This window comes from Myotis daubentonii, chromosome X (assembly GCF_963259705.1).
Source record: "Myotis daubentonii chromosome X, mMyoDau2.1, whole genome shotgun sequence".
Lineage (NCBI taxonomy): Eukaryota > Metazoa > Chordata > Mammalia > Chiroptera > Vespertilionidae > Myotis > Myotis daubentonii.
Genome location: NC_081861.1, coordinates 118,748,074 through 118,773,459, shown reverse-complemented (window position 1 = coordinate 118,773,459; position 25,386 = coordinate 118,748,074). Strand labels below are relative to the sequence as shown.

Genomic DNA, 25,386 nt, shown 5'->3' with positions numbered 1-25,386 from the left:
TGTGTGTGACAGGGTGCAGTGTCCCAACTCCCCTATCAGCCCTACTCTGTGAGTGACAGGAGGGAGCTCCTCAACCCCCTGATTGGCCCTGCTCGGTGCGTGACAGGGGGGAGCTCCCCAAACCCCTGATCGGCCCTGCTCTGTGGGTGATAGAGGGCGGTGTGCCAACTTTCATCTCAGCCCTACTCTGTGAGTGACAGGGAGGAGCTCCTCAACCCCCTGGTCAGCCCTGCTCTGTGCGTGACCGGGAATGGAGCCCCTACCCCCCTGATCGGCCATGCTCTGTGCGTGACAGGGGGCAACACCCCAATCCCCTGATTGGCCCTTCTCTGTGCATGACAAGGTACAGAACCCCAACGCCCCTGATGGGCCCTGTTCTGTGCATGATATGGGGGAGCTCCCCAACCCCCTAATCGACCCTGCTCTGTGTGTGATAGAGGGGAGCGCCCCAACTGCCTCCGTCTGGCCCTGCTCTGTGTGTGACATGGTAGAGTCATAACCTCCCCATCAGACCTGGCTGAGTGTTACAGGGTGCGGCGCCCCAAACCCCTGATCGGCCCTGCTCTGTGCATGAGAGGGGGTGGCGCCTCAACTCCCCAGTCTGCCCTGCTCTGAGCTCTACCAAGGGCTGCACCTAGGCATTGGGCCTTTCCTCTGCCATCCGGGAGCAGGCCTAAGCCACCAAGGCATTATCTCCCGAGGGGTCCCAGACTGCTAGAGGGCACAGGCCTTGCTGAGAGACTTCCCCTCCCCCCCAAATGCACAACTTTTTGTTCACCGGGCCTCTCGTAAGTTTATAATGGTCTTTATTACCCAGAAATGAGTGAGATCATGTGGTATTTTTCTTTCATTGACTGGCTTATTTCACTTAGCACAATGCTCTCCAGTTCCATCCATGCTATTGCAAATGGTAAAAATTCCTTCTTTTTTACAGCAGCATACTATTCCATCGTGTAGATGTACCACTGTTTTCTAATCCATTCATCTACTGATGGGCACTTAGGCTGTTTCCAGATCTTAGCCATGGTAAATTGTGCTGCTATGAACATAGGGGTGCATATATCCTTTCTGATTGGTGTTTCTGGTTTCTTGGATATATTCCTAGAAGTAGGATCACGGGGTCAAATGGGACTTCCATTTGTAGTTTTTTGAGGAAACTCCATACTGTCTTTCATAGTGGCTGCATCAGTCTGCATTCCCTCCAGCCGTGCACGAGTGTTCCTTTTTCTCCACATCCTCTCTGTTAACTTATTTTTTGAGGTAATTTTTAATTAGTGGTGTTTCAAAAGAACGTTTATTTAGATTCAGAATATCAGTGTATGAATGACATGGATCACACATTGCTGTGTGCCAGGTTCAGGAATGAGAGCTTTGTTTCAAGAAATAATGTACACCTTGAAAATCTTTAGATCACTTTTGTGATCCTGAACATGACCACATGGCATTAGAAGGAGGATATCCTTGCTAATGGGAAAAGAAAGAGCCATGCTAAAATAGATGTTATCGCAACATAGGGAGAAAAAAGTAAAAGTTCTTAAATTATGGTTTCGCCTTACTCGATTCTGACATTCTTATCCTAAATTTATAAGTTATGTAACTGGATGTGCTTAAATTATTCCAGAATGGGTGAGTTTAGGGGAATGGGAATTTGTGTGGTCAATGTGAAGACCTTACAGAGATACCTAAAAATCAAATTAAAATAACATCAACATATTATCCAGCAATCCCACTACCGGCTATTTATCTAAAGAAAATGAGGCCACTAGCGTGAAGGGATAACTGTGTCCCCATGTTCACTGTAACATTACTTACAGCAGTGAGGACATGGGAAAAAAAACCCTAGGTGTCCTTTGATGAATGAGTTGAAAGAGAAATGAAATACAAACACACACACACACACACACACACACACACACACACACACACACACGTGCGCGCGCGCGGATATATCATTCAGCCATAAAATAGAAAGACATCCTGCCATTGGTAGCAGCATGTGAAGAACTGTATGGCGTTACGCTAAATGAAATAAATGGCCATTTAGCGGTGTTCTTTTAAAGAAAGTTTGTAACCCCTGGAAAACCCCTGGCACAGATGTCAGACTGATTAGAACCTGGGAAGTCTCAGGGAGGTCAGGGCCTCAGTCTAATGTGGGTGATCTCCATTTTGCACAGAGAGGGACTAGGTCTTTAACAAGAATCAATCCAAAGTGAAGACGTGACGATCCTGAGTTTCACCAGGAAAACCTAGGGGGCCAGGTAGAGTCCAGTGCTATATTTCGCCCTGGGAAACCCAGAAGAGCTACCACTGAGGAGCCCAGGCATCGCACCCGTGTGGTCTCAGGGAAGGGTCCAAGGCCAGGTGGCTTGCACATCACAAACCGCCTCACCCGAGGACACTCAGCACGCCTCACACAAAGGGGGCTCCCGCAGCACCGCCCCCTTCCGGCCTGAGAGGCCCAGGGCCCGCTTCAGAGGCAGGGCATCCTCACTGCCTGCTTCCCTGGGTCTCAGGGGAGGGCAGACTTTGTGGGGGCAAGCCTACACGCTTCTCTAGAGGGAGGCGCCCAAGCTCTGCAGACACAAAAGTGGGGACCCTGAGTGAGGACTCGGGTCCAAGGACACCATAAAGGCTCCGGCTCCCGGCATCAGGCGCGCCCCGGACAGCCCCGCGGGAAAGGACCCACCAATATCCCATTATGAGGCAAGGACCTTTCCAACAGTGTACATGTGTGGCGGTTGTCTGACGGAGGGTGGCTTCGCAGTCCTGGCTTTGAGTCAAGGTGAGGACCTACCTGCTACCCGCGGAAGCCGCACCCCCCCCATAACGAAAATGAGCCCTCCCACGCCTGCCCTGCCGTGAGCCCCGACAGGCCCCAGCACAGCCCTGAGACTGCGGCCTGGAGAGTGTTGGGGGGAAGGCCTTGCGAGGGAGTAGGCCCGACCCTACTGACCGAGGACCCCTGGGCCCCAAAGGGATTCAAGATGGAGGCCGGGCGCTTCAGAGCAGCCCTCTCGGGGTGAAAGGGCCGCGCAGGGCAGCAGCCCCCGTACTCAGCTCTAGGGACCGCCCCGCCAAGGAAATAGATAAAGAGCCACCCAGCCTGCTCTCTGGCGGTCACCCCGCCAAACTCGGCAAAGGCTGCCGGGAGCAGAGCGGGCAGGCCGCGTGCGGTGACCCTTACTGCTCAGGTGGTGTCTCAGAGAGGCCAGGGCCTTGGGGTAATGGAGGAGGGTACAGAGAGGGCCCAGGTGTCTACCAGTGTCCAGGGCTGTTACACTGAGGGAGGCTGTGGGACTCCTCCCACAAAGGAGGGGGCCAAATAAAGTCCCAGCCCGGTGTTCCCCCTGGGAGGCTAGGGCTCGTCGCCATGATGAGTTGCACTGGCTTCCTCCCAGGCCATCTCGGGGAGGTGACAGATCCGGTCAAAGGGGGCAACCGCAGGTCAGCGGAGGGAGGATTTCCTGTTAAATTCGTGTTGTGCCAGGTTTCAGGGACAGACCGTTGAGGACTGTGGGCATGTGCCACCCTGTGCCAGTGGGGCCACAAGGAATCCTCCCTGCCTTAGCCAGTGTGCCTCCGGGTTCGATGGTCGGCCTGCACCAAAGGCTCCTGGAGTTGGTCATCGGTCAATGGGCAGGTACCTAGGTGGAAGGGTGGATCCCTTGCCCGGCTTGGTTCATGAGGGAGCAACCAATCGATGTGTTGCTCCCACATCAATATTTCCTCCCTCCCCCTCTCCCTCCCCCTCCCCCTCACCTTTCCCCTCTCTAAAAAAATCAACAGAAAAAATGTCCTCCTGTGAGGATTAACAACACCAATGAACAAAACAAGAATCCTGTCCATTTTCAGCAATACATTATCACACCTCAAGGATAGATGTCAGGCAGGGGTGCCCATCAGCCCTCACGCAGGGTTACCGGGGAAGTTAGTGCCTTGGTCTGAGGGGAGTGGTACCAGGCCAGCAGAAGGAGAAATAATGACCTCAGCATGCGTCCATTTGAGACCTCAGAATTGGATCCTGTGTGGAACCACCTGCCACAGGACCTCAAGCTGCTTGCCACAGCCTCCATACTTGAGAGACCATGGTCAGTCACATAAGATCCACTTCATTTCCTTTTTTTAGAGCTCAGGTAGTTTGGCTCTTACTATGAGGTGAAATCTAGCAATGGAGAAGCCAACCAAACATAAACAAAGGGGCCATCATAGTATTCTTTGAAACCCTTTGCTATCAGCTCAGGGAATCTCAGGGAAAGGCTGTCAGCTTGAGCATCCCTCCTCACTTCTTTATATCAAGTTTAAGGGAGGTGAGATGCTCAGTCTGAAGTTCCATTCAGGAGTCAACCAAAGGGGAGCAGTGTCAAGCCTTACAAGGAGCCAGGGTGAGGAGCTTGAGTGACAACTGGGGTTCCAAAGGACCCCACTCACCTCTCAGCACTGGGTGGCTCCTGATAGGGAGGAGGACTCCCCTCCAGTTCCTTTTCATGGGTCCCAGGGAGTTGCAGGAGGGAAGATTACCAGGCTCTTCCCAGAGTGGACATGATAATACTGAAAATTAACCAAGAGGACCCACACATTCCAGATCCAAGGGTGTCACAGTGGTATTACCTAATGTAACCTGAGTAATTTCTATGTAGGGCTGGTATGATGTAGCACGCGACTCACTCTAAAGTCTCTCTGGTTGTTCTGTAGGATTCTTAAGGCACAGGGGAACAGGAGCCTAGTTGGATCCTAGAGTAGTGCCTTCAAGGAAGCCTGCAGAGGCAGCCTTCAATAAAGCCAAGGGGGAAGCTACCTGTTGAAGGTGCTCACATAACTCTGTCTCCATCCCTCAGGTACCCTAAGCCGCTGTGCATTGGCTCACTACTGTCTGCTGTCCTGAACAACAGCCATCATGCCTCGTGGTCATAAGAGCAAGCTCCGTGCTAAGGAGAAACGCCGCCAAAACAAAGCTGAGAACCAAGATGTTAAGAATGCTGAGGCCCCTGCAGGAGAGGAAGGAGAGGCTGCTTGCTCCTCTTCCATTTTGGGGGAAGGTCCCTCAACCTCCACTGGTGCTGGCACTCTCCAGGCACCTCAGGGTGCCCCAGCCACCACCAGTGCCGCTGCAGGTGCTTCCTGTGAAAGATCTGCTGTAAAAGCTAAATGCCATGTTAGGAAAAGTAAAAATTCCTCCCAGATCTCAACTTCCACTGAGATCTGTGGCCTAGATCTTATAAGTAAGAAGGTGATTCTGTTGGTAGAGTACCTGCTGTATCAATATACAGTGAATGAGCCCATTAAAAAGGGAGACATGCTGAAGATCATCCACAAATGGAACAGAAAGGACTTCCCTGAGATCCTCAAGAAACTCTCTGAGCACATGGATATGGTCCATGGCCTAGAATTGAAAGAAGTCAAGCCCAACGGTAACTACTACACTCTTGTGGATAGTCAAGATGACACCAGCAACGGGAATCTGGGCAGCGGCTTCAGATTTCCTAAGAAAGGGATCCTGATGCCTATCCTGGCTGTGATCTTCTTGAATGGCAACCGCACCTCTGAGGAGGAGATCTGGGAATTCCTGAATATGATGAGCGTCTATGATGGAAAGAGTCACTTCATTTTTGGGGAGCCCAGGAAGCTTATCACCCAAGATTTGGTGCAGGAAGAATACCTGCTGTACCAGCCATTGCCCAACAGTGATCCTCCACGCTATGAGTTTCTATGGGGTCCAAGAGCCTATGCTGAAACCACCAAGATGAAAGTCCTCGAGTTTTTGGCCAAGTTAAATGATACCGTGCCCAGTGCCTTCATAACCCAATATGAAGAAGCTGTGAAAGATGAGGAAGAGAGGGCCTGTGCTGCACTCAAGGCTGCCGCTCCTTCCAAAGACAGTAGGTGCTCCAGGTACATGTCCAAGCGCTACCCACAGCCTGAGTGAACTCTAAGTGGGGTCTTCAGTTTTGGGATGGAAAATCCTGTTAAGCAGTTTCCTAATGTGCAAAATATAATGTTGGCTTACTTTGTGTTTGTTGCTTTTATTTTTGCATTTTCAAGTGGTGTTCTTTTAGAGAGAATCTTTATTTAGATCCAGAATATTAGTATATAAGTCTATGAATAACATAGATTGCAAATTTATTACCATTTTACAGGTTAGTAGTAAGAGTTCTCTTTTTGAAATAGAAATTGAAAATCCTTCAAACCTTATTGTGATCCAGAACAGGATAACATGACTTTAGGATAGGAATATATTTTGATATATGCAAGAACTTTACACCAAAGTAGGTGGGAACAATAGATAGATACATAGATAGATAGATAGATACATAGATACATAGATACATAGATAGATTGATAGATATATGATAGATAGAAGTATAAAATGAAAATTGGGCACTTCAGTTTTAATTTTTTGTTCAATTACACTTGACAACAATATTCTATTAGTGTCAGATGTTACAACATAGTGATTAGACATTTATATAACTTACCATGTGCCCACTCCCATAAGTTGAATACCCATCTGAACCATAAGTAGTTATTACAATGTTATTGACTATGTCCCCTATCCTGTATTCAGTATTACCTGTTTCAGCCAAGACATAGAAGCAAACTAAGTGTCCATCTGTCAACCAAGGAATAAAGAAAATGTGGTTTATCTATGGAACAAGTCACTTCTTATTTTCCTTAATACATTTCGTGCTGTGGATTTTTGTGTAAAAGGAAATTACCCCAGAGTAAAGTCTGTGTGATCATGAGATGTGAAGAACAATGGAAAATATGGCCAATTGCTAGTTTCAGTTTCTTTGTAAAATTGCACATATGTACCTGGATTGACTTAGCTTCTTCAAGAATGTAGGAGAAATGAAATCCTAATAAGTTTGCCTTCCTGTACACTGGCTCTTTCCACGTCCAAATATGAACTTGGCATCTGCTCTTTGGAATGAATGCTCTTGGTAAGTACTGGGGATGCTAAGAAAACTAGACCCTACCTGCGCTGCCCATAGAATTTTAGAGTCTAAGTGCAGCTTTCTTAGAATGTAGGTGGTGAGATACTCCTAATGTACACAGACCAGTGAAATTAAGGGGTCCGAATGGGGCGGGAGGCTCCAGATGAGGAGTCTAGTGTAGAATCTGTGAGGTGAGGTTAGGGAGGCCGTTAGAGACTTGGGAAAGTGAAAGTCATGTGGTGGGTGGGAACCTTAAGGTCACAGCATGGTGGGCACATCGAGGCTGGGATAATGGTGGGCAGGGACCACACCCTCAGACTGTGGGTCTCAGAGCTGAGAGACTTGCACCTGGACTGGAAGATTACTGTTACAGTTACTTTGGAATGATGAGTAACCCAGAGAGAATGTCCACCTGGGACAGCGTTGGGATGCATCCCGCGCTCCTGTCCCAGTGCAGGTGAGCAAAGTGCACAGGGTGGGTGTTTGATGCACATCATCTTCAGGGCATTTCTCAGGGGGAAAAAACACACATGATAATCCCTGACTGGAAACCTGGCAGCCATTGGGCTGTTGCTCTTTGTGTGGGTTAGGGAGTCAGAGCCCATTCTATTGAAATGGCGTTTAACATCTTTAGGTGCAGACTTGCAGTGATGGTGCAATGAATGAAGATAGGGGAGGTTTTCATTAATGGTCAGCTAGGTCAGAAGAAAGTGTTAGTCTTTGAACCACTTCTAGAAAACTTGTGGTGTATTCAGCTGGGAAAATACACACAGACTTGAAATATAATTTAATGGGGGGAAATGTACTTTAAGTTTCTTTTTACATAGCTTTTTGTACAGAGTTTTGGTTACATGTCCTAGAGTGACACGTGTTCTCTAAATATAGATTTCAGAGAGAAAGGGAGGGGAGGAAACATCAATGATGACAGAGTACGATTGATTGCCTGCCTCCTAAACCCCCCATACTGGGGATCAAGCCCACAAACCCGGCATGTGCCCTGACCAAGAATCGCATTGTGACCTCCTTGTTCATAGGTTTTGATGCTCAACCACTGAGCCACACTGACTGGGCGAAATATATATATTTTTAAATGCTTTAAGGTGAGTGGTATTTTCTGGCGGTGAAATCATCCTAATCAGAAACATATCAGACATTTTGAAAAATCTCAATGCATTCCAGGCACTGTGCAGGCGCTATACATACATTCCCCCCAATCCACCAGCCCTACAAGACAGGGCTTAGCAAAGCCCCTTCATAAATGCAGAACCGGAGGCTCACGGAGTTCGCTAGTGTACCTGAGTTCACACAGCTAGTAGGTGACACAGCTGGGACCAGAACCCCTGGCCTGGATTTGTCCAAAGGTCACAGGGGCCCGATCCTTGCAGCTGGCCATGAGTCAGCTAATCCACTTTTGTCTACTGCTCCAAAATGTATGTCAAGTGATCAAAAGGAGGACCCGGGGACCAAAAGAGTTGATTGAGTGACATAACCAGAAAAATGAAAATCAGAACTGAGTAAGACTTGAGTAAAAGCGATGAGATCATAGCGAGTGACAATATGATCATTGACCTATGTGAAGCCAGATGCCCTCAGAAGCCCAGTCAGGACTCACAAACATCTGGCTCTATCCCCCGACATAGAACGTGAATCCTTTGCAAATTCCCTAAGTCTGGCTGCTGAAGAGAAAGAATGTATCAGCTCTCTTGCCCCTGACAACCATGGCCTAGTCTTACATCAGCCACAAAACGGGAGCCATTTTCTGCAAGATGTGCAACAGGGAAATAGCTCACGGGTTTGCAGGGAGGTGACATTTCCCAGGAGGCCTCTAACCAAGAGACAGAAGCCAAGACGAGGACTCCCGTGAAAGAGGGCTGAGGAACCAATGACGCCACAGTGTAGGGGCCAAGCAAAAACCCAGGAGGGTGACCTCCGTGCAGTAGGAGTCCGAGGCTCTGACAGACATGGTGCAGGCTGCCAGTGAGGAGCAGCAGCAGGATTCAGCCAGGACAGTAAGGTCCTGGAGACGCGTCCCTGTTGGCTCTTGCTGGAGGCCCGAAGGGCCATGATCACGTGGTAAACGCTGAGTCCAATGGGGAATTCTCGGCGAGAGGCACTGTGGTGTAAGACAAGCAGTGTCAGGAAGCGGAGGGCGGAGTGACCGGACCGGCCAACTCTCAAAGTGAGGGCCCTGGTGTGGACTGACGGTAGCCCCACAGCGTAGAGGAGGTCTCACAAAATCTCCTCTGCTGTCCTCCCAGCGGAGCCCCTGGCGCGCATGTCAGGCTGATTAGAGGCTGGGAGGCCTCAGGGACGTCAGGGCCTCTGACTAACAGGGACGTTTTCCACTTGGCAGAGGGAGGGAATGTGGCTTTTAGAAGAATGCAACTATGAGAAGGTCCTGAGTGGTGTGGGGGCACCCCCAAACTAGAAGGGGCCAGAGAGTCGAGCACTGAGCTTAGCCCTGGAAAACACAGAAGAGCAGGAATCCACGCATTCCACCCGAGTATTCTAGGGGGGGACCCAAGGCCAGGTGTGCAGAGACAGGAAGCTTGTTCGTCACACAACATCCCCACGCGAGAACACGCAGTGCTAAGCGAGAGCATGTCTCTCTCAACGGGAGGCTCCCGCAGCACCGCCCCCTTCCTGCCTGGGAGACCCAGACCCCGCTTCAGAAGGAGGGCGTCCTCACTGCCTGCCTCACTGGGTCTCAGGGGAGGGCAGACTTTGTGGACTTCAGACCCACTTGTGTCAGTAGAGGGAGGCGTCCAAGCTCTGCAGACATAAAAGTGGGGATCCTGAGTGACGACCTGGGGCCCACGGACCCTAATCCTTCAGGCATCCGGCATCAGGCGCGCCCTGGACAGCCCCGCGGCAAAGGACCCACCAACTTCTCCTTGGGTTGGGGACCTTCCAGCCATTACTCCTGCCTAGAGGTTGGCTGAGGACGGCTTTGAAGGACTGGCCTGGCGTCAAGGTGGGAACCGCGGACGCCACACAACCCCATAACAAAGGCAGGCCCCCCAACCCTCCCCTGCCGTGATCCCGACAGGCCCCAGCACAGCCCTGAGACTGCGGCCTGGAAAGTTTTGGGGGGAAGGCCTTGCGAGGGAGTAGGCCCGACCCTACTGACCGAGGACCCCTGGGCCCCAAAGGGATTCAAGATGGAGGCCGGGCGCTTCAGAGCAGCCCTCTCGGGGTGAAAGGGCCGCGCAGGGCAGCAGCCCCCGTACTCAGCTCTAGGGACCGCCCCACCAAGGAAATAGATAAAGAGCAACCCAGCCTGCTCTCTGGTGGTCACCCGCCGAACTCGGCAAAGGCTGCCGGGAGCAGAGCGGGCAGGCCGCGTGCGGTGACCCTTACTGCTCAGGTGGTGTCTCAGAGAGGCCAGGGCCTTGGGGTAATGGAGGAGGGTACAGAGAGGGCCCAGGTGTCTACCAGTGTCCAGGGCTGTTACACTGAGGGAGGCTGTGGGACTCCTCCCACAAAGGAGGGGGCCAAATAAAGTCCCAGCCCAGTGTTCCCCCTGGGAGGCTAGGGCTCGTTGCCATGATGAGTTGCACTCACTTCCTCCCAGGCCATCTCGGGGAGGTGACAGATCCGGTCAAAGGGGGCAACCGCAGGTCAGCGGAGGGAGGATTTCGTGTTAAATTCGTGTTGTGCCAGGTTTCCGTGACATACCGTTGAGGACTGTGGGCATGTGCCACCCTGTGCCAGTGGGGCCACAAGGAATCCCCCCTGCCTTAGCCAGTGTGCCTCCAGGTTAGATGGTCGGCCAACCCACGCAAGGCCTGGAATCAACCTCAGGTGGATCCCTTGCCCAGTTTGGTTCATGCAGGAAGCAACCAAACAGTTTCGCTCTTCTCTCTCTCTCTCTCTCTCTCTCTCTCTCTCTCTCTCTCTCTCAATCTATCTCTCTCTTTGTCTATCTCTACTTCCCTACCTTCTTCCACTCTCTAAAAAATCAATGGAAAAACTATCCCCCAATGAAGATTCACAAAACAACAGCAAAAAAGGGTCCTCTTTATCGCACCTCAAGTATAGATGTCAGGCAGGAGTGTCATCAGTCCTCACTCAGGGGTAGCAGGTAAGTGAGGGCCTTGCTAAGACCGAAGCTGTCCCAGGTAAACAGATGGAGACATGATGACCTCAGCATGAGTGCAATTTCCACCTCAGATGGGGATCCTGTGTAGAACCACGTATCCTAGAAGCTCAAATTGTTTTCCACAGCCCCCACTCTTGGCAGAACACTTTTGGTCAGACAAGGTGATCTTTATTTCCTCTTATTGAGACTCACATAGGTTGGCTGCTACTGGGAGGAGTTCTCTACTTGTAGTCCATTGGAGGAACCTGAGAGGGCTTTTCAGGAACTATGCAAGCCTGAATGAAGAGGACATCAATGCAACCATCCCATCCCTTTGCTATCATCCCAAGACATCACGGGGATAGACTGTCAGTATGCATCCCCCCTCACTTCTTTTTTAAAATATATATTTACTAGAGGCCCGGTTCACAAAAATTTGTGCACTTGGCGGGGAGAAGGGGGTACCTCAGCCCGGCCTGTGCCCTCTTGCAGTCTGGGAACCCTCAGGAGATAATGCCCTGCTGTCTTAGGCCTGCTACTGGGTGGCAGAGGACAGGCCCAATCCCTAGGTGCAGCCCCTGGTCGGGCTCAGAGCAGGGCTGATTGGGGAGTTGGGGCGCCGCCCCCTGTCATGCACAGAGCAGGGCAGATCGGGAGGTTGCGATGCCACCCTCAGTCATGCTAAGGGTAGGGCCGGTTTGGGGGTTGGGGCACCGCCCCCTGTCACACTCAAGGAAGGGTCCATGGGGAGATGGCACACCACCTGGGTCACGCACAGAGCAGGGCCAATCAGGGGGTTGGGGCACTGCCCCCTGTCAAGCATGGAGCAGGGCCCATCAGGTGGGTTGGGGCTCTGTACACAGTCACGCACAGAGCAGGGCTGATCAGGGGGTTGAGGAGCTCCCCCTGTCACTCACAGAGAAGTGCTGATAGGGGAGTTGAGACACCGCCCTCTATCATCCACAGAGCAGGGCCCACCAGGGCGTTTAGCTCCGTACCCTGTCACGCTCAGAGCAGGTCCGTCAGGGGGTTGAGGAGCTCCCCCCTGTCATGCACAGAGCAGGGCTGATCAGGGGGTTGAGGAGATCCCCCCTGTCACTCAGAGAGTAAGGCTGATAGGCGAGTTGGGGCACCGCCCCCTTTCACACACAGAGAGGGGCAGATCAGGTGGTTGGGGAGCTCCCCCCTATCAGGCACAGAAAACGGCTGATCAGGGGGTTGGGGTGACTTCCCCTGTCAGGACCAGAGCAGGGTGGATAGAGAGGTTGTGGCCCCGCCCCTGTCACACAGAGAGCTGCAGGGCGTTCAGGGAGTTTGGTTGCTGCCCCCTGTCATACTGATCCCGGTGCCGGGAGGCCTCTGGGCTCCACTGATTCTGGTGCTGGGAGGCATATTACCCTTTTACTATATAGCATAGAGGCCTGGTGCACGGGTGGGGGCTGGCTGTTTTGCCCTGAAGGGTGTCCTGGATCAGGGATGGGTCCCCACAGAGGTTCCTGGCCAGCCTGGGTGAGGGGATGATGGCTGTTTGCAGCTGGTCACACCTCCTTCAGGGTGGGGGTCCCCACTGGCGTGCCTGGCCAGTCTGGGTGAGGGACTGAGGGCTGTTTTCGGGCTGGCGGGTGACTGTAGCTCCCAACAGCTCCTTTTTTTCTTTTTCTTTTTTATTCTGGGCCAGCTTTAGCTTTGAGGCTTGGCTCCAGCTGTTAGGCCTCCCCTACTGAAAGCAGGTTTCTGGCCATTGTTTACCTTCTGTATTTGAAAACATGTTGCGATCCTGCTGGCTGAAGCCCGAAGGACTAAAGCAGGTTTCTGGGGTTTTGTTTAGCTTCTATATTTTTTACATAGTTCCTTAGAGTTGCAGCTCAGAGGCCTGCAGCGGCAGGCGGGGAACGTTGGAGTCACTGAAGCAAGCAAGCCTCATGTTAGTTTTAAGCTGCCTGGCTGCCGGCCGCCATCTTGACCGGCAATTCATTTGCATATCGCCCTGATTATCCAATGGGAAGGGTAGCGGTTGTACGCTAATTACCATGTTTCTCTTTTATTAGATAGGATTGATTTCAGACAGGAAGGAGAGAGAGAGAGAGAGAGAGAGAGAGAGAGAGAGAGAGAGAGAGAGAGATCAAGGATGAGATAGAATCACTGACTGGCTGCCTCCTGCATGCCCCACACTGCAGATTGAGCCCCCTTTCCAGGCCTGTGCCCTGACGAGGATTCGAACAGCATCCTCCTGGTTCATAGGTCGATGTTCAACCACTGAGCCACGCTGGGTGGGCCCCCCTCACTTCTTTACATCAGGTCTAAGAAAGGTGTGATCCTTAATCTGAAGGTCCACCACAAGTCAGCCAATGGGGAGTGGTGTGAAGCCTTACAAGGAGCTTGACTGAAAGCTGGGGATCCAAATGAACTGAGGACACAAAGGACCCCACTAAGCTCTCAGCTCTGGGTGTCCCCTGATAGGGGGTGGACTGAGGCTCCCCTCCAGTACCTTATCTCCTGAATCCCAGGGAGCATTGAGATGTCCACATCAGAGTAGCAGAGGGGAGGGCACCCAGGCTCTGCCCAGAGTTGGCATGATAAGACTGAAGGTGAACCCAGAGGATCCCGCATCCCAGAAGAAAGGAATCCACTGTTCATCGCCTATTGTCACCTGGGTAAAGGCAAGGCAAGGCTGGGAGCATGTAACGTGAGACTCACTCTCAAGCAGTAGTTCCCAGTGTGGGCCATATGCCCCACATGGGAGGTAATTTGAATTTTAAGGGGGAAATTGAAGAATGAGTTAACAGTGATTTTTCATTTCTTATGGTTATAGGGGCCTCATATACAGCATTTAAATATATATTGTGACATCTTTATGCATTTCAGTTCTCAATTATAGGTTTTGAAGATTTGTTTGCTATTTTGTCATATCTCTTCATATTATTATTATTTTTTAACAATTTCTTAGTGATTTATTCCTTGGTACTTCACCTGTCCTTTTGTTCTCTCATTTTTCTCTTCCATGGATGCCATGTTCTTTGGAAGCTTCTGTAGACCAAGTTAACAGACTTTTAGGCTTCCTCCATGTGAATAGGAGTCAATTTTTGAATAATAAGAATTATATGTAACAGTGGGGGGGGGCATCAGGATTTTAGAGATGCGTAGGTGGGGCATGGCCAAAATAAGGTTGAGAACCACTGCTCTAAAGGTTCTGTGATTCCACTGTGGTATTCTTTTTAAAATGCATATATTTTTATTGTTGAAACTGTTACAGATGTCCCATTTAATTTCCCCCATTGACCCTCTCCACCCTGCTCCAACCCATCCCCAAGGCCTTCACCTCACTATTGTCTGTGTCCATATGAGTTCTTTACTTAATCTCTCCCCACCCTCACTGCCTGCATCCTTCCCTCTGGGATTCCTCAAAATGTCCCATGCTTATATGTGTCTATGTCTATTTTGTTCATCAGTTTATTTTGTTCATTAGATTCCACATATCAGTGAGATCATGTGATAGTCTTTCTCTGACTGGCTTACTTCACTTGGCATAATAGTCTCCATGTCCTTTCATGCTGTCCCAAAGGGTGAGACATCCTTCTCTCTTCCAGCTGCGTAGCATTCCATTATGGAAATGTACCAGAGCTTTGTTATCCACATATCTACTGATGGGCACTTGGGTCATTTCCAGAACTTACCTATTGTAACGAGAGCTGCTGTGAACATAGGGGTGCATATATTCCTTCTGATTGGTCTTTCAGGATTTAAACAGCTGGACCAAGAATGCAGGAACCTTGTGGGATCCTACATAGCACCCGGCAGGCTTTCAAAAAACCAAGGGGGAAGCTACCTGTTGAAGGTGCTCACATCATCTCTTTCTCCATCCCTCAGGTGCCCAAACCAGCTGTCCATTGGCGCACTACTGTCTGCTGAACTGAGCAACAGCCATCATGCCTCGTGGTCATAAGAGCAAGCTCCGTGCTCAGAGGAAACATCACCAAAACAGAGCTGAGAAACAAGGTGATAAGAGTGCTCAGGCCGCTGCAGGAGAGGAAGGAGAGGGCATTTGCTCCTCCTCTTCTGTTTTAGGGGATGCTGGTGCTGGCCCTCTCCAGGCACCTCCGAGTGCCCCAGCCACCACCAGTGCCACTGCAGGTGCCTCCTGTGAAAGATCTGCTGTAAAAGCCAAAGGCCAGGTTCAGAAAAGTAAAAAATCCTCCCAGGCCTCCACTGCCACTGAGAGTTCTGGCCAAGATCTTCTAACTCAGAAGGCAAATATGTTGGTACGGTACCTGCTGTATCAACATAAAAAGAACCAGCCCATTAGAAAGGGAGACATGCTGAAGATCATCCGCAAGTGGTTCAGGAAGGACTTCCCTGAGATCCTCAGGAGAGCCTCTGAGCGCATGGATCGGTGGTTTGGCCTGCAAGTGAAAGAAGTGAAGCCCAGCGGTAATTCCTACACCCTTATCGACAGTGAAGATGAGAGTGTGAGCAGCGGCTTCAGATTTCCTAACAAAGGGATCCTGATGCCTGTCCTGGGTGTCATCTCCTTGAATGGCAACAGCGCCACTGAGGAGATGATCTGGGGATTCCTGAATAAGATGAGTGTCTATGATGGAAAGATTCACTTCATTTTTGGGGAGCCCAGGAAGCTTATCACCCAAGATTTGGTGCAGGAAAAATACCTGCTGTACAAGCTTGTGCCCAACAGTGACCCTCCACGCTATGAGTTCCTGTGGGGTCCAAGAGCCCACGCTGAGACCAGCAAGATGAAAGTCCTGGAGTTTTTCTCCCTGCTCAATAGTAACATCCACACAGTCTTTGCACCCCATTTTGAAGAGGCTTTGAAAGAAGAGGATGAGAGAGCCCAAGCCAGAGCCCAAGCTGCACCTAGGGCTGCCCCTCCTCCCAAGGCCAGTGGGCGCTCCAGGGCCAAATCCAGCCTCTAACTTCACCTGAGTGAACTCGGGGTGGAGTCTTTCCAACTTTTTGGTTGGAAAGGACTGTGAAGCAGTTTCTTAATGTGCAAAATATCTTGTTGGCTTATCTTTGTGTGGCTTTCCTATGTTTGTGTTTTCAAATGGTATTCTTTTAGGCAGAATGTTTATTTAGAACCAGAATATAAGCCAATAAGTTTATGTATGACATGCATCACCCATTTATTGTTGCTAATTAAGTTAGGAGTGAGAATTTTGTTTTCGAATTACAAATTGGGAATTCTTTGATTTCTTTTGTGATCCAGAACAGGATAACATGGCTTTAGAATAGGAATTTCTTTTGAGATATGAAAGAACTTTGCACCAAAATAGTGGGGAACAGTAGATAGATAGAAGATAGATAGATGACAGATAGAGTAAAACGTGTCTCCTTCTGTTTTAAAATATTTTCAGTTACAGTTAGCATACAATATTATATTAGTTTCAGGTGTACAACATAGTGATTAGACATTTATATAACATACCATATACTCATCCACAGAAGTCTAGTACTCATCTGACCCATATGTAATTACTACATTGTTCTTGACTACATTACTTATGCTGTACCCAGCATTTCCTGTCACAGCCAAGACATGGAAGTATAGGTGAATGGATGAAAAAGATGTGGGAGATATATAAACTGGTCACTTCCTGCTTGCCTTACCACATTTAGTCTTTTGTTTTGTAAATTTTAAAAACATATATGGATTTGCTTATGTTTTCTAATAAGGTTTGAGAATATAAATCCTAGTGCATCAGACCTCTTGTTTCATGGCTTTTATTTTTTTTAATATATTTTATTGATTTTTTACAGGGAGGAAGGGAGAGAGTTAGGAACATCGATGAGAGAAGAACATCGATCAGCTGCCTCCTGCACATCTCCTACTGGGGATATGCCCGCAACCCAGGTACATGCCCTTGACCGGAATCGAACCCGGGACCCTTCAGTCAGCAGGCCGACGCTCTATCCACTGAGCCAAACCGGTTTCGGCTCATGGCTTTTATTTGACCCGATACGATCATTAATTGAGCATCAGCGCCTTGGAAGTCTTCATGTTTGCATTGGGAATGTTTAGGCAAAAAGGCCCTGGCCCCGCCCCTGCCCATGCCAATGCAATTATAGATTGTTGGGGAAGCTATCATTACCAAAGAGGGTAAGGTACTCTCCACTTCATAAGGAATAAATGAAAAGGAGAGTAAAGAGGGGGCGGACATAGCATAGTAGGTAGTTTTCATTGATAAACAAAATCTAGTCCCATTGGAAGTCAGTGGGCCATCCAGGGTCACATCCAGTCACTTCTCTCAACCCCAGTGAGGTCTGAAGTGGGATCTTCACATTGTGGTAGGAAATGCCTGTTGACCAATATTCCTGATGAACACAAATACCATGTTAACTTATTTTTTTAATTGTTTTATTGCTTATAGTATTACAAAGAATATTACATATGTCTCCTTTTTTCCCCGCCCATGGCAATCCCCTGGCCTCCCCTACCCCCTAGTGTCTTATGTCCATTGGTTATGCTTATATGCATGCATACAAGTCCTTCGGTTGATCTCTTACCCACCTCCCTCCTGCCCCCCCAACCCACCCAGGCCTTCCTGCTGTACTTTGACAGTCTGTTCGTGGCTGCTCTGCCTCTGTGTCTATTTTTGTTCATCCTATCTAATCAAAGAGAAACATGGTAATTAGTGTACGACCGCTACACTTCCCAGTGGCTACCCAGGGTGATATGCAAATTAACTGCCAGCCAAGATGGTGTCCCGCAGCCAGGCAGGTTGAAACTAACATGAGGCTTGCTTACTTCAGTGACAGAGGACTCCAACGTTCCCTGCCTGCCGCCGCCGACCTCTGAGCTTGCAGTTTGAAACAGTGTTACAAATATAGAAGCTAAACAAAACCCCAGAAACCTGCTTTCAGCCGGCAGGGATCTTAGAGCTGGAGTTGATACAGAGTTTTGATTATAGAACCCAAATAAACCAGGTACCTGCTTTCAGCCGCAGAGGCCTCAGACCTGTAGCCAGAGCTAAAGCTGGCCTAGAATAAAAAAAAAAAAAAAAAAAGAAAAAAAAAGTAGTGGTTGGGAGTTTCAGTCACCTGCCAGCCTGAAAACTGCCCTCAGCCTGTCACCCAGACTGGCCAGGCACCCCAGTGGGGACCCAACTCTGATCCAGGACACCCTTCAGGGCAAACCAGCCAGTCCCCACCCATGCACCATGCCTCTATCCTATATATTAAAATGGTAAGGAGGTAGGGGGGTAAGAGATCAACTAAAGGACTTGTATGCATGCATATAAGCATAAGCAATGGACATAAGACACTGGGTGATAGGGGAGGCTAGGGGACTGTCTAGGGCGGGGGGATAAAATGGATACATATGTAATACCCTTTGTAATACTTTAAGCAATAAAAATAAAAAAAAAGAAAAAAAAATGGTAAGATGCCTCCCAGCACCGGGATCAGCAGAGCCGAGAGCCCTCCCAGCACCATGATCAGCGTGACAGGGGGCAGTGTCCAAAACCATTGATCGCCCTGCAGCTCTGTGTGTGACAGGGGGCAGGGCCACAACCTCCCCATCCGCCCTACTCTGTTCGTGACAGGGGAAGGTGCCCCAACCCCCTGATCCGCCCTGCTCTGTGCCTGATAAGGGGGGAGATCCCCAACCCCCTGATCACCCTGCGGCTCTGTGTGAAACAGGGTGCAGCGCCCCAACCCCTTGATTGGCCCTGCTCTGTTTTGACGGGGTAGAGCCATAACCTCCCCATTTGCCCTGCCCTGAGTGTGAGAGTGGCAGCGCTGAACCCCCAGATCGGCCCTGCTCTGTGAGTGATAGAGGGTGGCGCCACAACCCCCTGATCGGCCCTGCTCTGTGTGTGACAGGGTGCAGTGTCCCAACTCCCCTATCAGCCCTACTCTGTGAGTGACAGGAGGGAGCTCCTCAACCCCCTGATTGGCCCTGCTCGGTGCGTGACAGGGGGGAGCTCCCCAAACCCCTGATCGGCCCTGCTCTGTGGGTGATAGAGGGCGGTGTGCCAACTTTCATCTCAGCCCTACTCTGTGAGTGACAGGGAGGAGCTCCTCAACCCCCTGGTCAGCCCTGCTCTGTGCGTGACCGGGAATGGAGCCCCTACCCCCCTGATCGGCCATGCTCTGTGCGTGACAGGGGGCAACACCCCAATCCCCTGATTGGCCCTTCTCTGTGCATGACAAGGTACAGAACCCCAACGCCCCTGATGGGCCCTGTTCTGTGCGTGATATGGGGGAGCTCCCCAACCCCCTAATCGACCCTGCTCTGTGTGTGATAGAGGGGAGCGCCCCAACTGCCTCCGTCTGGCCCTGCTCTGTGTGTGACATGGTAGAGTCATAACCTCCCCATCAGACCTGGCTGAGTGTTACAGGGTGCGGCGCCCCAAACCCCTGATCGGCCCTGCTCTGTGCATGAGAGGGGGTGGCGCCTCAACTCCCCAGTCTGCCCTGCTCTGAGCTCTACCAAGGGCTGCACCTAGGCATTGGGCCTTTCCTCTGCCATCCGGGAGCAGGCCTAAGCCACCAAGGCATTATCTCCCGAGGGGTCCCAGACTGCTAGAGGGCACAGGCCTTGCTGAGAGACTTCCCCTCCCCCCCAAATGCACAACTTTTTGTTCACCGGGCCTCTCGTAAGTTTATAATGGTCTTTATTACCCAGAAATGAGTGAGATCATGTGGTATTTTTCTTTCATTGACTGGCTTATTTCACTTAGCACAATGCTCTCCAGTTCCATCCATGCTATTGCAAATGGTAAAAATTCCTTCTTTTTTACAGCAGCATACTATTCCATCGTGTAGATGTACCACTGTTTTCTAATCCATTCATCTACTGATGGGCACTTAGGCTGTTTCCAGATCTTAGCCATGGTAAATTGTGCTGCTATGAACATAGGGGTGCATATATCCTTTCTGATTGGTGTTTCTGGTTTCTTGGATATATTCCTAGAAGTAGGATCACGGGGTCAAATGGGACTTCCATTTGTAGTTTTTTGAGGAAACTCCATACTGTCTTTCATAGTGGCTGCATCAGTCTGCATTCCCTCCAGCCGTGCACGAGTGTTCCTTTTTCTCCACATCCTCTCTGTTAACTTATTTTTTGAGGTAATTTTTAATTAGTGGTGTTTCAAAAGAACGTTTATTTAGATTCAGAATATCAGTGTATGAATGACATGGATCACACATTGCTGTGTGCCAGGTTCAGGAATGAGAGCTTTGTTTCAAGAAATAATGTACACCTTGAAAATCTTTAGATCACTTTTGTGATCCTGAACATGACCACATGGCATTAGAAGGAGGATATCCTTGCTAATGGGAAAAGAAAGAGCCATGCTAAAATAGATGTTATCGCAACATAGGGAGAAAAAAGTAAAAGTTCTTAAATTATGGTTTCGCCTTACTCGATTCTGACATTCTTATCCTAAATTTATAAGTTATGTAACTGGATGTGCTTAAATTATTCCAGAATGGGTGAGTTTAGGGGAATGGGAATTTGTGTGGTCAATGTGAAGACCTTACAGAGATACCTAAAAATCAAATTAAAATAACATCAACATATTATCCAGCAATCCCACTACCAGCTATTTATCTAAAGAAAATGAGGCCACTAGCGTGAAGGGATAACTGTGTCCCCATGTTCACTGTAACATTACTTACAGCAGTGAGGACATGGGAAAAAAAACCCTAGGTGTCCTTTGATGAATGAGTTGAAAGAGAAATGAAATACAAACACACACACACACACACACACACACACACACACACACACACACACGTGCGCGCGCGCGGATATATCATTCAGCCATAAAATAGAAAGACATCCTGCCATTGGTAGCAGCATGTGAAGAACTGTATGGCGTTACGCTAAATGAAATAAATGGCCATTTAGCGGTGTTCTTTTAAAGAAAGTTTGTAACCCCTGGAAAACCCCTGGCACAGATGTCAGACTGATTAGAACCTGGGAAGTCTCAGGGAGGTCAGGGCCTCAGTCTAATGTGGGTGATCTCCATTTTGCACAGAGAGGGACTAGGTCTTTAACAAGAATCAATCCAAAGTGAAGACGTGACGATCCTGAGTTTCACCAGGAAAACCTAGGGGGCCAGGTAGAGTCCAGTGCTATATTTCGCCCTGGGAAACCCAGAAGAGCTACCACTGAGGAGCCCAGGCATCGCACCCGTGTGGTCTCAGGGAAGGGTCCAAGGCCAGGTGGCTTGCACATCACAAACCGCCTCACCCGAGGACACTCAGCACGCCTCACACAAAGGGGGCTCCCGCAGCACCGCCCCCTTCCGGCCTGAGAGGCCCAGGGCCCGCTTCAGAGGCAGGGCATCCTCACTGCCTGCTTCCCTGGGTCTCAGGGGAGGGCAGACTTTGTGGGGGCAAGCCTACACGCTTCTCTAGAGGGAGGCGCCCAAGCTCTGCAGACACAAAAGTGGGGACCCTGAGTGAGGACTCGGGTCCAAGGACACCATAAAGGCTCCGGCTCCCGGCATCAGGCGCGCCCCGGACAGCCCCGCGGGAAAGGACCCACCAATATCCCATTATGAGGCAAGGACCTTTCCAACAGTGTACATGTGTGGCGGTTGTCTGACGGAGGGTGGCTTCGCAGTCCTGGCTTTGAGTCAAGGTGAGGACCTACCTGCTACCCGCGGAAGCCGCACCCCCCCCATAACGAAAATGAGCCCTCCCACGCCTGCCCTGCCGTGAGCCCCGACAGGCCCCAGCACAGCCCTGAGACTGCGGCCTGGAGAGTGTTGGGGGGAAGGCCTTGCGAGGGAGTAGGCCCGACCCTACTGACCGAGGACCCCTGGGCCCCAAAGGGATTCAAGATGGAGGCCGGGCGCTTCAGAGCAGCCCTCTCGGGGTGAAAGGGCCGCGCAGGGCAGCAGCCCCCGTACTCAGCTCTAGGGACCGCCCCGCCAAGGAAATAGATAAAGAGCCACCCAGCCTGCTCTCTGGCGGTCACCCCGCCAAACTCGGCAAAGGCTGCCGGGAGCAGAGCGGGCAGGCCGCGTGCGGTGACCCTTACTGCTCAGGTGGTGTCTCAGAGAGGCCAGGGCCTTGGGGTAATGGAGGAGGGTACAGAGAGGGCCCAGGTGTCTACCAGTGTCCAGGGCTGTTACACTGAGGGAGGCTGTGGGACTCCTCCCACAAAGGAGGGGGCCAAATAAAGTCCCAGCCCGGTGTTCCCCCTGGGAGGCTAGGGCTCGTCGCCATGATGAGTTGCACTGGCTTCCTCCCAGGCCATCTCGGGGAGGTGACAGATCCGGTCAAAGGGGGCAACCGCAGGTCAGCGGAGGGAGGATTTCCTGTTAAATTCGTGTTGTGCCAGGTTTCAGGGACAGACCGTTGAGGACTGTGGGCATGTGCCACCCTGTGCCAGTGGGGCCACAAGGAATCCTCCCTGCCTTAGCCAGTGTGCCTCCGGGTTCGATGGTCGGCCTGCACCAAAGGCTCCTGGAGTTGGTCATCGGTCAATGGGCAGGTACCTAGGTGGAAGGGTGGATCCCTTGCCCGGCTTGGTTCATGAGGGAGCAACCAATCGATGTGTTGCTCCCACATCAATATTTCCTCCCTCCCCCTCTCCCTCCCCCTCCCCCTCACCTTTCCCCTCTCTAAAAAAATCAACAGAAAAAATGTCCTCCTGTGAGGATTAACAACACCAATGAACAAAACAAGAATCCTGTCCATTTTCAGCAATACATTATCACACCTCAAGGATAGATGTCAGGCAGGGGTGCCCATCAGCCCTCACGCAGGGTTACCGGGGAAGTTAGTGCCTTGGTCTGAGGGGAGTGGTACCAGGCCAGCAGAAGGAGAAATAATGACCTCAGCATGCGTCCATTTGAGACCTCAGAATTGGATCCTGTGTGGAACCACCTGCCACAGGACCTCAAGCTGCTTGCCACAGCCTCCATACTTGAGAGACCATGGTCAGTCACATAAGATCCACTTCATTTCCTTTTTTTAGAGCTCAGGTAGTTTGGCTCTTACTATGAGGTGAAATCTAGCAATGGAGAAGCCAACCAAACATAAACAAAGGGGCCATCATAGTATTCTTTGAAACCCTTTGCTATCAGCTCAGGGAATCTCAGGGAAAGGCTGTCAGCTTGAGCATCCCTCCTCACTTCTTTATATCAAGTTTAAGGGAGGTGAGATGCTCAGTCTGAAGTTCCATTCAGGAGTCAACCAAAGGGGAGCAGTGTCAAGCCTTACAAGGAGCCAGGGTGAGGAGCTTGAGTGACAACTGGGGTTCCAAAGGACCCCACTCACCTCTCAGCACTGGGTGGCTCCTGATAGGGAGGAGGACTCCCCTCCAGTTCCTTTTCATGGGTCCCAGGGAGTTGCAGGAGGGAAGATTACCAGGCTCTTCCCAGAGTGGACATGATAATACTGAAAATTAACCAAGAGGACCCACACATTCCAGATCCAAGGGTGTCACAGTGGTATTACCTAATGTAACCTGAGTAATTTCTATGTAGGGCTGGTATGATGTAGCACGCGACTCACTCTAAAGTCTCTCTGGTTGTTCTGTAGGATTCTTAAGGCACAGGGGAACAGGAGCCTAGTTGGATCCTAGAGTAGTGCCTTCAAGGAAGCCTGCAGAGGCAGCCTTCAATAAAGCCAAGGGGGAAGCTACCTGTTGAAGGTGCTCACATAACTCTGTCTCCATCCCTCAGGTACCCTAAGCCGCTGTGCATTGGCTCACTACTGTCTGCTGTCCTGAACAACAGCCATCATGCCTCGTGGTCATAAGAGCAAGCTCCGTGCTAAGGAGAAACGCCGCCAAAACAAAGCTGAGAACCAAGATGTTAAGAATGCTGAGGCCCCTGCAGGAGAGGAAGGAGAGGCTGCTTGCTCCTCTTCCATTTTGGGGGAAGGTCCCTCAACCTCCACTGGTGCTGGCACTCTCCAGGCACCTCAGGGTGCCCCAGCCACCACCAGTGCCGCTGCAGGTGCTTCCTGTGAAAGATCTGCTGTAAAAGCTAAATGCCATGTTAGGAAAAGTAAAAATTCCTCCCAGATCTCAACTTCCACTGAGATCTGTGGCCTAGATCTTATAAGTAAGAAGGTGATTCTGTTGGTAGAGTACCTGCTGTATCAATATACAGTGAATGAGCCCATTAAAAAGGGAGACATGCTGAAGATCATCCACAAATGGAACAGAAAGGACTTCCCTGAGATCCTCAAGAAACTCTCTGAGCACATGGATATGGTCCATGGCCTAGAATTGAAAGAAGTCAAGCCCAACGGTAACTACTACACTCTTGTGGATAGTCAAGATGACACCAGCAACGGGAATCTGGGCAGCGGCTTCAGATTTCCTAAGAAAGGGATCCTGATGCCTATCCTGGCTGTGATCTTCTTTAATGGCAACCGCACCTCTGAGGAGGAGATCTGGGAATTCCTGAATATGATGAGCGTCTATGATGGAAAGAGTCACTTCATTTTTGGGGAGCCCAGGAAGCTTATCACCCAAGATTTGGTGCAGGAAGAATACCTGCTGTACCAGCCATTGCCCAACAGTGATCCTCCACGCTATGAGTTTCTATGGGGTCCAAGAGCCTATGCTGAAACCACCAAGATGAAAGTCCTCGAGTTTTGGGCCAAGTTTAATGATACCGTGCCCAGTGCCTTCATAACCCAATATGAAGAAGCTGTGAAAGATGAGGAAGAGAGGGCCCGTGCTGCACTCAAGGCTGCCGCTCCTTCCAAAGACAGTAGGTGCTCCAGGGACATGTCGAAGCACAACCCACAGCCTGAGTGAACTCTAAGTGGGGTCTTCAGTTTTGGGATGGAAAATCCTGTTAAGCAGTTTCCTAATGTGCAAAATATATTGTTGGCTTACTTTGTGTTTGTTGCTTTTATTTTTGCATTTTGAATTGGTGTTCTTTTAGACAGAATCTTTATTTAGATCCAGAATATTAGTATATAAGTCTATGAATAACATAGATTGCAAATTTATTACCATTTTACAGGTTAGTAGTAAGAGTTCTCTTTTTGAAATAGAAATTGAAAATCCTTCAAAACTTTTTTTGATCCAGAACAGGATAACATGGCTTTAGGATAGGAATATGTTTTGATATATGCAAGAACTTTACACCAAAGTAGGTGAGAACAATAGATAGATAGATAGATACATAGATACATAGATACATAGGTACATAGATACATAGATACATAGATGACAGATGATAGATAGATAGATGATAGATAGATAGAAGTATAAAATGAAAGTTGGGCACTTCTGTTTTAATTTTTTGTTCATTTACACTTGACAACAATATTCTATTAGTGTCAGATGTTACAACATAGTGATCAGACATTTATATAACTTACCATGTGCCCACTCCCATAAGTTGAATACCCATCTGAACCATAAGAAGTTATTAC

At 49.9% G+C, this 25,386-nt stretch overlaps 3 protein-coding genes across 3 annotated transcripts; all 3 read left to right on the top strand.

Moving 5' to 3' along the window:
- Positions 1 to 4,894: 4,894 nt before the first annotated feature.
- Positions 4,895 to 5,923, top strand: LOC132223686 (melanoma-associated antigen B2-like). The gene has a single exon (XM_059678743.1). It carries the CDS (start codon positions 4,895 to 4,897, stop codon positions 5,921 to 5,923), a length of 1,029 nt encoding a protein of 342 aa, XP_059534726.1.
- Positions 5,924 to 14,939: 9,016 nt separating this feature from the next.
- LOC132223685 (melanoma-associated antigen B4-like) lies at positions 14,940 to 15,941 on the top strand. The gene has a single exon (XM_059678742.1). The coding sequence runs from the start codon at positions 14,940 to 14,942 to the stop codon at positions 15,939 to 15,941; it is 1,002 nt and encodes a 333-aa protein (XP_059534725.1).
- Positions 15,942 to 23,731: 7,790 nt separating this feature from the next.
- Positions 23,732 to 24,760, top strand: LOC132223683 (melanoma-associated antigen B2-like). Its single transcript, XM_059678741.1, has one exon. It carries the CDS (start codon positions 23,732 to 23,734, stop codon positions 24,758 to 24,760), a length of 1,029 nt encoding a protein of 342 aa, XP_059534724.1.
- The last annotated feature ends 626 nt before the right edge of the window (positions 24,761 to 25,386 follow it).

Coding starts and splice junctions, on each gene's coding strand:
- LOC132223683 (XM_059678741.1), top strand. CDS start 23,732: ATGCCTCGTGGTCATAAGAGCAAGCTCCGTGCTAAGGAGAAACGCCGC.
- LOC132223685 (XM_059678742.1), top strand. CDS start 14,940: ATGCCTCGTGGTCATAAGAGCAAGCTCCGTGCTCAGAGGAAACATCAC.
- LOC132223686 (XM_059678743.1), top strand. CDS start 4,895: ATGCCTCGTGGTCATAAGAGCAAGCTCCGTGCTAAGGAGAAACGCCGC.